Consider the following 12,180-nt stretch of genomic DNA (forward strand, 5'->3'; position numbering starts at 1 on the left):
ATGTATATTGAGCTTAAGCCTTATTGGGTCACATCCTCCATTTTTATTGAATGCCCTCCCTTTAGAGCAGTGGTCCCCAAACTGTGTCCTTTAAGAGAGATTTTGGACTTCATCTCCCAGAAGCCTCAGCCACGTGGGCCAATGGCCTGGGATCGTGGGGGCTGAAGTCCAAAACCCTTTAAAGAGCCCAGTTTGGGGATCCCTGCTGCTAAAGAGTGGGAGAGGCTTTTATTCTGGGGGAGGAGGAGGGCTGGGCTGGCCCTGTGGCCTGGAGAGGCGGATCTTGGGCTGCAGCAGGAGAGGAGGAAGAGAAGGAGGCTGCAAGGAAGCTGGACCATGGGGCCTGGGGCTGTGCAGCTGCTCCGGGCGGTGATCATGGGGCCCCCGGGCTCCGGGAAGGGCACCATCTCCTCCCGCATCGTCAAGCACTTCGCCCTCCAGCATCTCTCCAGCGGAGACCTCCTCCGGGAGAACATGAACAAGAGGACAGGTAAGGAGGGGAGGCCCCCAAATGGAGGAGGACCCCAGGGACAAAACCCCCAACCCACATGGAAAGGGCCATGCCCCCTGCTCAAGCTGAGGCTGCATCCACACTGGAGACATAACCCACTTTGGCACCGCTTTAACTCTTTGTCTGGCTGAAGGCTATGGCATTCTGGGAGTTGGAGTTCGTTGTGCTTCCTGCCTCCAGTGTTCAACTCTTGGGTGCATTTGTACATTGGCTTCCATTGCCACATCATTTTAGTAATGTAAGTACTGAAGGCCTCTTACCCAATATCCCTCCTTGTTTCTTTGTGTCCTTGTGGCTTGCAAACATCTGCTACTTTTGAAATTCCAGTCAGCATCCTTGGCTAATAGGAGGAATGAACTATTCTTCATCAATATGGAGCTTGACTCTCCTGCTGGCACCAGGTGGCCAGATTTGAATCTATGGCTCCACTTTTCTTTTCTTGGCTTGGGGGAAATGTTGGAGCATGCTTTTCCATCATCTCGTATGCCAGTTAAAGCTGAAGGGAATTGCAGCCTAAAGGGGAAAATCTTGTCCAAACATTTTCTCTGTGATTTTGGTCTAATCTGCATTGCAGAAATAATGCAGTTTGAAACCGCTTTAGCTGCTACATCTCAATGCTATGTAATTCTTGGATTTGTAATTTTGTGAGATATTTAGCCTTCTCTGTGAGAGAACTCTGCTGTCACAACAAACTACAAATCCAAAAATTCTGTAGCACTGAGCCAGGGCAGTTAATGTGGTGTCAAACTGGTTTATATCTGCAGTGCAGATTAGAGCCCTCAAAGCCACATTTTATAGGCTTGCTGCTCTGCAGAAAGGAAACTCCTGAGACAGCAAGTGCTGGTGGATGGTAATGGGAGTTGCATTCAAGAAACATTTGAAAGACCACAGTTAGCCATCCTTGCCTTGCAGTCTGTTTTGTCCATGTGCTGCAGAAGTACATTGGGTCCTCCATATTCGCTGGGGTTAGGGGTGCAGGACCCTCATGAAAGTGGAAAAACTGCAAATAAAACAAACAATCTATTTTTTTTAACCTGAGAGAACACCTCTCTAGGAATCTCTAGGTCCTACAGCGCAACTCCATGGTCATCATCAGCCAGAAACCGACCATAGAATCACTCTGGGGGACTTAAAAATGCTTAGAGAAAGGTTTTCTCTAGGAATCTCTAGATCCTCCAGTGTGCATCTATGATCAACTTCCACTAGAGTCACACTGGATGACTTTGAGATTCCTAGAGAGAACACATCAGTTAAATCTGCAAATGATCAGATTCACTAAAGTCAAAGCCACAAATGTGGAGGGCTGACGTAGTGTTCCAGCATTTTGAGACTTGAGTGTGAGGTTGTACAATGTCCTCTTGGACGGTTGCTTCCTTACCTTGTTAACTTATCCTGCGGTGTTGAATCAGAAGCGTCTAGCTGGTTTAAGCACACATTGCAACACTCAGAAGTTCCCCAAGTTAAACATTCTCTTTCCCTGCCACTTAGAAGCCTGGCATGTACTGATTCCTCTTTGCTGCTCTCGGCGCATGGTGTAATTTAGAGAGTATATTAAGCAATCGCAGTGAGCTTCTGGATTTCAAAAATGTATTGCTACAGTACTGGTCCTAAGGTACAGTAATTGTTGAAGGAGTTTAGAATGGGGAATAGGATGATAGCAACTGTGGATGGAGTGGGAGAAGCAGACAGTGAAAAAGGCAGAAATGAAGCAATGTTATGCTGTTTGCAGAAGTGTGGGTTCTTTTGTGTGCTGGCTGGGCTCTCCTTGAAATGTCCAAGTATAAAAACAAAGCCTAAGGACTTCTTTGCATCTGACTTGCATCCGAGGATTTGGAAGCCAAGTCCTATGGAGTTCAGTGGAACAATTCCAAATAAGCTGTATTTCTCTCCAAAAAAAAGTACCATGTATACTGGGGGATTCCAGTGTTTGCTGGCTGGTTTGGTCAAAAAGGTCACTTTTCCAAGCTCTGAGACTATCACAAATTGTATCCTCACCGCTATGCATTTCTTCTCTTCTACAGCCAAGGCCTTGTAACTCCTCTTCCCTGACTTCTCTCTGCCTCTTAATATGAAAGTGAAAAGTTGAGTGAAAAGCAAACAATTCATAAACAACCAGGGTGTTTTTGAGAGTTGTATAGTTCCATGTAGGATTCTCCAGAGGCTTTTTTGTTTCTTCCCTTCCTTAGAAATTGGAGTACTTGCTAAGTCATACATTGATCAAGGGCGATTGATTCCTGATGATATTATGACGCAGCTGATGCTACGTGAGCTGAAAACTCTAGAGCAGAACCACTTGCTACTGGATGGTGAGTCTTCTATTGCATCTCCATATTCAGCCAACAGTGGTCCTTTGACAGTGCCTTGTGATAGGGTCGCTGTAAGCTGGAAATGACTTGAAGGCACACAACAACAACAGAAAGTTCATTAAAGGCAGAGAAAACAGGCAGGGAAACATTCTAGGAAGCTTTTTTAAAAAAACTATCTAGAATCTTCACGCTTGATTTATAACAGATTGGGCATGTTTTCTAGTCTCAGGCCCATTGTGGGTTGCACTGGCCTCCAAAATGGGGTGGCTGGCATGGGAAAATAAAACCAAAAGTGGTTAAACATCCACTTTTGGCATTTGGAGTAGAAAAATGAGATGCAGGATGCCTCTGTGACTTTTTTCAATGCCGATTTGCCACTGTGGGGACCATTGTGTGTGTTTGTTAGTTTTTCATAAAAAATGATAGGGGGCTAGAAGGGGGAATTGTCTTGCTGGACTGCAGATGGCTGAGATTTTGTCTCGCTATGTTGTTCAATATGGCCTATTTTCAAATGGGTATAGGTAAGGTACTGTTGCAAATCCCATTCAACAAATCCAGTTCTTAAAAACAGAGAAGATTCTGTCGCTCTCAAGAAAGATTCATTGTCTTGGTTGGTCATATTCTATCAGTGAGAGTTTGTTCCAAGTATATGGGCTTTGGATTGGTTCCCATTGATTTCAGTGTTTCCTAACTGGTTCTGGAATCCTCATCCTAGGCTACAAGAGAGATTTACTAAAGCATGGGAAGGAAGACAAAAAATTCAGATATTTACACAACTACAGCTTTATTAAATTACGAATGATGTGATATTTCCCAAACCTGTTATTTATTGAGCTGGACTTTTGGAAAAGAAACTTTTGAGGATATGTACGTCTTCCTGAACAGGATGAGGTCAGGATGAGATAGTCTAGGACAGTGGTTCCCAAGCCTTGTTCTTTCAATTGTTTTAGACTTCATCTCACAGAATCCTCATCCAACTTGGCCAACAGTCAGGAATTCTGGCAGCTGAAATCCAAAACTTCTGGAGAACCTAAGTTTGAGAATCATTGGTCTAGAAGGCAAGCAACGTAGAGAAAAGAAAAACTTGTTTTTCCTCCATGGCAGTATGGATGCTACAGTTCAGAACTCCTTCTTGACTCCAGTTCAGTCAGCCTGGTAAACTTACACTGTCACATTATATAGTGGTAAAGAATTATGTTTATAGGGAGGAACATTCAACTCTCACCTGCAGTCACACTGGCCAAACCCAGGTTAAATTGCCTACTACCTATAATGATGCCTCTGCTGAGTCATGATGGTTGTCATTACCATCATGCACAAACACCTGAGCCTGCATCTGCAATGAAAAGTTAATTTCAGACTGGTTTGCCACATCAGTGAAGCTTTTTTCACTGTACTTACTAAGACATCTTTGATTATGACTGACAGAAAATAATAGCAATTATAATAATGCTGACAACTTCCCCTATTTATCAGTAACTGAAAAGAAGTGAATAGACTAAGAGTACATCCACACTGTAGAAATAATGCAGTTTGATATTACTTGTAGATTTGTACAGGGGAAAACAGTGCCATTGTGAGAAGATTCCATCTTTTTAAGCACATAGAATGTCTCATCATTGATTATGCTGGCTAGAGCTGATGAGATCTGTAATCCAACTGGAGGACTGCAGAAGTTTCCACCCCAATTATTGTTGTTGTTGTTACAATCAGGCCATTTTTCTTTCTTTCCAGGCTTCCCCAGGACTGTTCCACAAGCTGAAGCTCTTGACAAAGTATGCTCAATAGACACTGTGATTGACTTGGATGTGCCTTTTGAGACTATCCAACAACGCCTAACTGCACGCTGGATCCATTCTGCTAGTGGGAGGGTCTATAACCTGGACTTCAACCCTCCCAAAGTTCCTGTAAGTAATGTCTATCTCTAGTGTTTGTTGTTGTTTGCCTCCAAGTCATTTTTTTTACTAATGGCGACCCTAAGGCAAACCTGCTATAGTGTTTTCTTGGACAAGTGTCTTCAGAGGGAGTTTATCATTGCCATCCTCTGAAGCTGAGAAAGTGTGACTTGCCCAGGGTCACCCGGTGGGTTTTTATGCTCGAGCGGGGAATTGAACCCTGAGTCATAGTCCAATACTCAAACCACTACACCAGACTGGCTCTCATATATCTAAAGTACCGCTAGTGAAACAAGTCTTTCTCCCACTGACTAGTCAAAACAGTGTACTGAACATATGGATTAGACTATCTTCTGCAGACATCTAGTGTTCATTGCAATGATGGTATCATAAACTGAACAGTGCACAGATTAAATAATTTTATTTTCAGTTGGGCATGACTGAGAGTAGAATAGACTTCTGCTGAAGTTGGGAGGCTGATGGTGGAGAACGATCAAGGTTGAGATTTGTATTACTTGGGAACATAAAGCAATATATAATTTATGGTAGATGGTTGAGACAGCTTGACCGGCTTGCGTGGGGCCAGACAATTGCAGCTCTTGGAATACTGAGGAAGGGGAAGGGACAAAGGAGGGAGAATATAAAAGGAGAGGCGTGACTGTTCAATGGCCAGCTGGAGACAAGGAGATCAAAACTGGGATTTAGTTTGAAGCTGAGGGGGTAGTGAAAACTGAGTTAGAAGTTCATGGGAGAGAATCAGACATATTCTGATATACAGACTGATAAATAAATACAGTTTATTTGCTTGATGTTTGAACATTGTGCTGTGAAATAAATCCTTCCTTTTGTTCCATTTTTACATGTCTTCCAGAGCATTGTTGCTTTAAATGTTTATGGACAGTCATGCAAATTATAGAAATCATATTTAATTTGTCTAGCATTTTAATCACTTTAGGCCTACAGTTACTACACTCAGGGAGTGGTTTAAAGATTGTGTGGGAAAGAGTGATAAAAGGGTTGGTGTCTGAATAAGCAAGAGAGGATCTGTCACACTTATGTTGTTGTTGTGTGCCTTCAAGTAGTTTCTAACTTGTGGTGACCCTAAGGCTGGGTTCATGGTGTTTTCTTGGCAAGATTTGTTCAGAGGAGGTTTACCATTGCCTTTTCTTGAGGCTGAGAGTGTGTGATTTGCCCTAGTACTCCCTGCTCACTCTGTGTGTGTGTGTGTGTGTCAGAGATGAACAAATATGATCAGCCAGTCTCTTTCTGTTTCTTAAAAACTGTCAATCTCTTCCTGTTTCTTAAAAAAAAAAGAGTCTTTTGGGGGACATAAAAAAGGCTTTGGGGGAATTATATTTAGAGGGCAAGATACTTTCTACTAGTGATTTCTGGGGACATAATTTCCATTTTGGAACAAAAATTCGCAGAATGGGCCAAAGCAATGTCTTTCACAATGAGAATGGATAGGGAAATTGCATTATGTGTGTGCCTTCACTATACTCAGGGTATGGATGATGATACAGGAGAGCCTCTCATTCAACGTGACGATGATAAACCAGAAACTGTTATGAAGAGGTTGAAATCTTATGAAGCAGAAACCAGACCGGTTCTTGAATATTATCGGTAAGTAACTTTTTTTTATTATATATGTTTCAGGATGCATCCTTCTCTCTAGCATTTTTATTTTAAAACTTCCCACAGTTGCTTAGGGCTGCAACTCATATTCTACAGCAGCCATGGGTAAAGTGTGGTCTGCAAGATGTGTGTGGCTCCAACCACCCTCCTTTGGCTTTTTTTGCACCCATCTCCCCTGAACCCCAACCATTCAAAGATCTGGTGTTCTTTTCCTTGATACAATTGGCTGGTGCAATATAGTATACAGTACTGTAATTGGTGGTAAACTGCTACACCTAGAGGCCTTACTGATCAACCCCTGCTCGGCACCACTCCAAGGAGCATGAAGTGGAGGTGACAACAGCCCGCTGTGATTTGGCTGCTTTCTGAATGGCTGACTCTGTGGGACTTCAGAGCCAGGCTCTGTGAGAGGGGTAGCAGCAGCTAACAAATTGCCTATATGCTGGCACTTGAGCCATTTAGCCTACTTTGTCAGAGAACTCTGTGCCAGAATAAAGTACGATTCCCAGGATTGAGCCAGGGCAGTTCAAGCAGTGTCAAACTGAATTGTTTTTGCAGTGTTTTGGACCAGTGATTTGGGTAGCAGCAGCTAAACTGCAACTTGATAAATGGGATAAAGAGGCATCTTATTCCATCCCATCTGCTTTATAAAATATGTTGTTATAATACAGGGATGGACAACCTGTGGCCTCTGGATGTTGTTGGACGTGGACTTCAACTCCCACCCCAACTAGCATCACCAGTGGTCAGGTAGAACACCAGTCAGAAACATATAAAAGTTCACAAGTCCTCCACTCATGTTCTAAAACAATAGCAGCTGCGTCGATGTATTATGTACTCAATTTAAGCCATTTCCCCAAAATAGCACTCAATACATTAGAGCTACTGAAGGCAGTCCTGGAAAGATTCTTTCTCCAACTTGCTGTGTGGTCCTCCTTCTCAATCTTTATGTACTGACCTATATATGTACTGCATGAGGTCATGTAATTCTTAATTCTGTTACTGTTTTAGCATTTTATCCCAATTTATCAAGCTTATCCCAAATCTACTTGGTTCTACATTAGCAGAGCTGGACTGCTTCTTCAAATGTGTCAGGTGTGGAATTCTGATACAAAACTCAGCATTGTGAATAGTCACTCCGATTTTTTTAAAAAGAGAAATTCAAATCTGCCTTGATGTCATGCTTACAGATATAGGTTTGAAAATATTGGAAATGTAAAATCATAGAATCGTAGGGTTGGAAGAGACCACAAGGGCCATCCAGTCCAACCACATTCTGCCATGCAGGAACTCTCAATCAAGCATCCCCGACAGATGGCCATCCAGCCTCTGTTTAAAGACCTCCAAGGAGGGAGACTCCACCACTCTCCAAAGGAGTGTGTTCCACTGTTGAAGAGCCCTTACTTTCAGGAAACTCCTCCTAATGTTGAGGTGGAATCTCTTTTCCTGAAGCTTGCATCCATTCTTGTAGGAAAAGAGATTTTAGCATGTCTAGTGGAAGGGGAGAAATGAAAAATCTGAGAGATGTGCCCTTTCATGTAATTTTTGGCAGGCTTATGTAAATATGTGTTTGTAAATTTATGAAAGGTTGCATAATTTGCATTGGTCATAACATCCCAATTTTAGTTGTCTCCTGTCTTTGAGCTCCTATGGCTAGGGAGGCACTCTTCCTAGTGCCCCACCAAGATCTCCAAGACTTGGAAGAGTGAGAACTGTCCATAAAGAAATGTAACTAACTTATCTCTTATCTCCTTTGTAGCCAGAAAGGGGTGCTAAAATCTTTTGCTGGAACAGAAACCAACAAGATCTGGCCACATGTCCATAGTTTCCTTCGAACGAAGTTGCCTGACATCGGTTAGAGTGAAGCTGCCAGTATCACTGAAGCAAGCATTATTACTGTACTGAGAAACAGAAGCTACTGGCATATGGCTAAGCTTCAAGAAATTATATTTTTTAACGATTACCAGAATCATGAAGATTGGGTGAGGGTGTCTTCTTTTTTAACAAAACAATGCACCATGCTAATAAATAGCTAACTGAATGACCACATTTTACTTCTGTGCCATAATCTAGTGTTCCTGTTCTGATAGGCTGATTGACTGTCAAGTGTTATTTTTGTATTAGCTGTACCTGAATTTTGTAAAATTAATTTAATATTGTACTGATTTTTCAATAAAATCCAACTCAAGTGTCTTATTGCCTTCAATGGCCATTAATGAAGTAATAATTAAGTATTGAAGATTTTAAAAACTTTGCTTTCTACTTCACCTACCTCTCAAACATGTAAAAGTGTGGGCGTTTTCAGTTATTATGGCAATAAACTCCACATCAGAGAGGAACCTAGCATCCCTCCATATGTTGTTGGGAGTCCTAATCCCAAAAAGCTCAGAAAACCTGGTGAGAAATAGTAATAATTCATCAACATCTGGGGGACTACATGTTTCCTGCTCTTACTGTATGCCAGTGGTTCCCAACATTTAGTCCTTGTTTTGCCCTTCAACTCCCAGAAGCCCTAGCCAACCAACAGGCAGGAATTGTGGGAGTGAAGCCCAAATCATCTGGAGGACCAATGTATTTTAATTCAGCAGATAGTAAGGTCACTATAAGGTTCTCTTCTATAGTAGTTTTGAGCCAAATATTTCTTTAGATTAATTTCCAGAGCAGTGGTGTCACTAGAGTTAGTGTCATCTGCCCCCATAGACCATCTCCCATAGCACACCCTACAGAATCCTTAGTAATGCTTTTTATACTAATGTTACTTATAAATCTTAAGTCCTGTATATCACTGAATGTAATGGCAATAGTAATGATATAAACAACTAGGAGAATTAAAATTTTATTTTAGGATTACAGTATCACATGCACAACCTATATGTATTTATATTTTCATAGTTTCATCTGATTAAAGTGAACATTTGTAAGATGTGATGCTTTTAAAGAATATTAACAATTTTTATAAGCCACCTATTGGCCTCTCCTGTCTCTGCCTACTGAGCCTCACCCCACTCATGTCTTCCCTTCTGCTGAGAGCTCTAAGGCTTTAAATGGACATGGGCAAAAACCACAACCCATTTCGGCCAAAAGGCAGACATTTGAGGAAGAGTGGTGTCACACACCACCACTTTAGGGTGTCACCCAGATTAGCCTGTACCCCCTCACGCCCTAGTGATGCTCCTCTTCCAGAGGTCAAGCCACACAGGATGTTGCTCTGAGCCTGCTAAAGACAGCTGAATGTGGATGCAGAAGCAATTGGTTGATCCCCTCCTAAATGGGATGGTTACATTAGAATATGTTTTGTTAAGCCCATGGTTTGAAAAAGTTCTTGACCTATCAAAAGTTCTGATATTAAATGAAAGATGTATTATAGCAAAAGTACATTTTATTAAGAGCTAGTTATATTTCATTTTCCAAAACTCACAAACAGACTGTGAAGCTAAGTTTTATCCTTTTAAGGCTATGAGTATCTGCTTCTTTAACAATGTTACAAAACAGTGTGCCTCGTTAAGGACTCCATAGGTTAGATTTCAGAACACCCTTCCCGTACAAACACTTTGAGACTGCAGTGTTACTGGACCACTTAAAACCTTTCCTGTTCAACAAATCAAAGCATCCACATAACTCATTTTCATAACTGAAATCATGTCTTTCTACCATGATGAATATGTTTATTTCTGTGAGCAAAGTTCTCTGAACTGGGTGTAACTGTTCATCAGCTTTAGTTTCAGATGACGTTCACCATGCTGCTTCTGTGTCTGGAGCTGAGTGAGGTCAGAGATGAAAGTCCCATCTTGTTCAGGTATACATCTTGATCAAAATATCTCCAGAAAATAATAATTCAAGACCATACAGATGTTCAACAGTTCTGCAGCCAGAGTGGAGTTTGCAGACGACAAATTCAGCTCTGGGCTAGATGCCAGCTGTAGAAAACCATTCCCATGAAATAACTGCCAAGAATGCAAAACGGATGGTACAGCAGAAAGCAAACATACTCTGAACAATCTTTAAAACGTAATCAAAACAGGCAGACGAATACTCAAATATGCGGGTGGATTCAGCAGGTGGCATGGATATATTGTATTCCAGCAGTTTGGACATGCAGTTCAGTAACTCAGAACAAAAACATAGTAGTCTGAAAATATCTCATGCAAAGTAATGTTATTGAGTAACACAATACAGAGCTTACCTTGTAGCAGATTCACTCTTCCTATAGCTACAATATAGCAGTGATAGAACTTGTATGTGTCTCCTGGGGCTGCTAATCTCCTCTAAAACAGTATATATCCTGTTCTAACTTGTTTTAGGCACCCCCATTTTATTTTCAGAAATCAGAAGTAACAGAAATTGTGTAAATTCTGGTCATTTTTAGTTTTGCAAAGCGAGACTATTTTAGCATTCAGATGTCCCTTATTTAGATTTTTTTATTGTTCCCCAAGCTATGCATCCTGTAAACTAACCACAAGGACCTTGGGAAATTTGGGTACTTGTTCCTTTGCTCCCACACAAATAGCTAAAATCCTTGTTTGAATAACACTGTGAAATCCCTATTCCAAGTTCTCTATTCCTAGTTCTCACTGTGCGAACTGAGTCAAAATAATCATACATTGTATTAATCTATGGGGTGAGTAGGCAGACTGTATTTTTACACAAGATAAGCACCCTTCTCTTCCCTTGTCACACCTTTGCCACTGTGCTTTGTTGATTTATACAGTTTTCTCCCCATCCACTAACCTTGTTAAAATTGAGCCAACCTGAAAACATTGCTTCAAATAAGAAAAAACAATGAGAAAAGTCAGGAGAAGGTATAGAATGATTTATAATTCATTTCTTGTAAAACTGAGTTCCCACCCCATTCCCTTTATCCATGAATGAGTCAGCCATGACAATAAAACACACATGGCTGCCCTTTCAACATCAGATTTGGTCTGATCTTCTCTACTGATTCTGTAGTGTTAGAAGAAAACCACAATATTTTTGGCACTTGGCTATTCATCATTTAAGTATGATCCTGATTTAAATAAAGGTCCCGATTTCACATAATCTTAGTTGGAAGATATCTCAAGGGCCATCCAGTTCAACTCCCTGCCATGCAGGAATACACAATCAAACCCCTGACAGACAACCATCCAGCTTCTATTTAAAAACCTCCAAAGGAGGAGACTCCACCACACTCCAAGTCAGTGTATTTAAGTTAAAAATATAATATAAAACTGTATGCAATAGAAAGGTGTTTGTTGCTTTACAGATCTTATAGGCCTGTTACAGACTGCCAAAATAAAGCTGCTTCGGGTCTCTTTGGAGGTATGCTATTTAAATCATGCATGGGTCCTAAGAGTCCAGAGGTCGCGCCAAAGCCACACTCCATTCCTAAGCACTGGGGTGCAGCTTTGGTGCAACTTCCGGATTCTTAGGATGCATGCATCATTTAAACAGCATACCTCCAAAGAGACCCGAAGCAGCTTTATTTTGGCAGTCTGTAACAGGCCATAGTTTACATATATACTTGCTAGGAAGCTCTGACAGTTTAGGCTGTTTTGAGTATGCTTGACAAGAAATGCTAATTTGCCTTTGCATGGTGTGTGAAATGGTTCCCAGGTAACAACCATGAAGACAAGTATTTAAAATACTGATTTTAATGGACATTCAGGTTTAGGACAATACCTTTTTCACAAATATCCCAAGCGCATGTGACACATGAGCCAGAATTCTAATAGCAAAATTGGACCTTACAAATCCTGTCAGCTGCTGCACGAACCTGAAACCTCAGACCAACCATGATTTTAAAATGAAATCCAAATTTCACAAAATTTGATATTGGAACAGTCAACGCAAAGGA

The 12,180-nt window shown here is 41.3% G+C and overlaps 1 protein-coding gene across 1 annotated transcript; it reads left to right on the top strand.

The window, feature by feature from the left end:
• The first annotated feature begins 171 nt into the window (after positions 1-171).
• AK3 (adenylate kinase 3) lies at positions 172-8,540 on the top strand. The gene is made up of 5 exons (XM_042454337.1): positions 172-490; positions 2,698-2,817; positions 4,552-4,724; positions 6,217-6,335; positions 8,107-8,540. The coding sequence occupies exons 1-5, from the start codon at positions 337-339 to the stop codon at positions 8,204-8,206; spliced, it is 666 nt and encodes a 221-aa protein (XP_042310271.1). The 5' UTR covers positions 172-336; the 3' UTR covers positions 8,207-8,540.
• The last annotated feature ends 3,640 nt before the right edge of the window (positions 8,541-12,180 follow it).

This window comes from Sceloporus undulatus, chromosome 2 (genome assembly GCF_019175285.1).
Source record: "Sceloporus undulatus isolate JIND9_A2432 ecotype Alabama chromosome 2, SceUnd_v1.1, whole genome shotgun sequence".
NCBI lineage: Eukaryota > Metazoa > Chordata > Lepidosauria > Squamata > Phrynosomatidae > Sceloporus > Sceloporus undulatus.

Bases quoted from the DNA above. Each gene is read 5' to 3' on its own strand.
- AK3 (XM_042454337.1), top strand. From the start codon at position 337: ATGGGGCCTGGGGCTGTGCAGCTGCTCCGGGCGGTGATCATGGGGCCC. The intron at 491-2,697 runs GTAAGGAGGGGA...TCCCTTCCTTAG, and splicing joins GAACATGAACAAGAGGACAG to AAATTGGAGTACTTGCTAAG. The intron at 2,818-4,551 runs GTGAGTCTTCTA...CTTTCTTTCCAG, and splicing joins GAACCACTTGCTACTGGATG to GCTTCCCCAGGACTGTTCCA.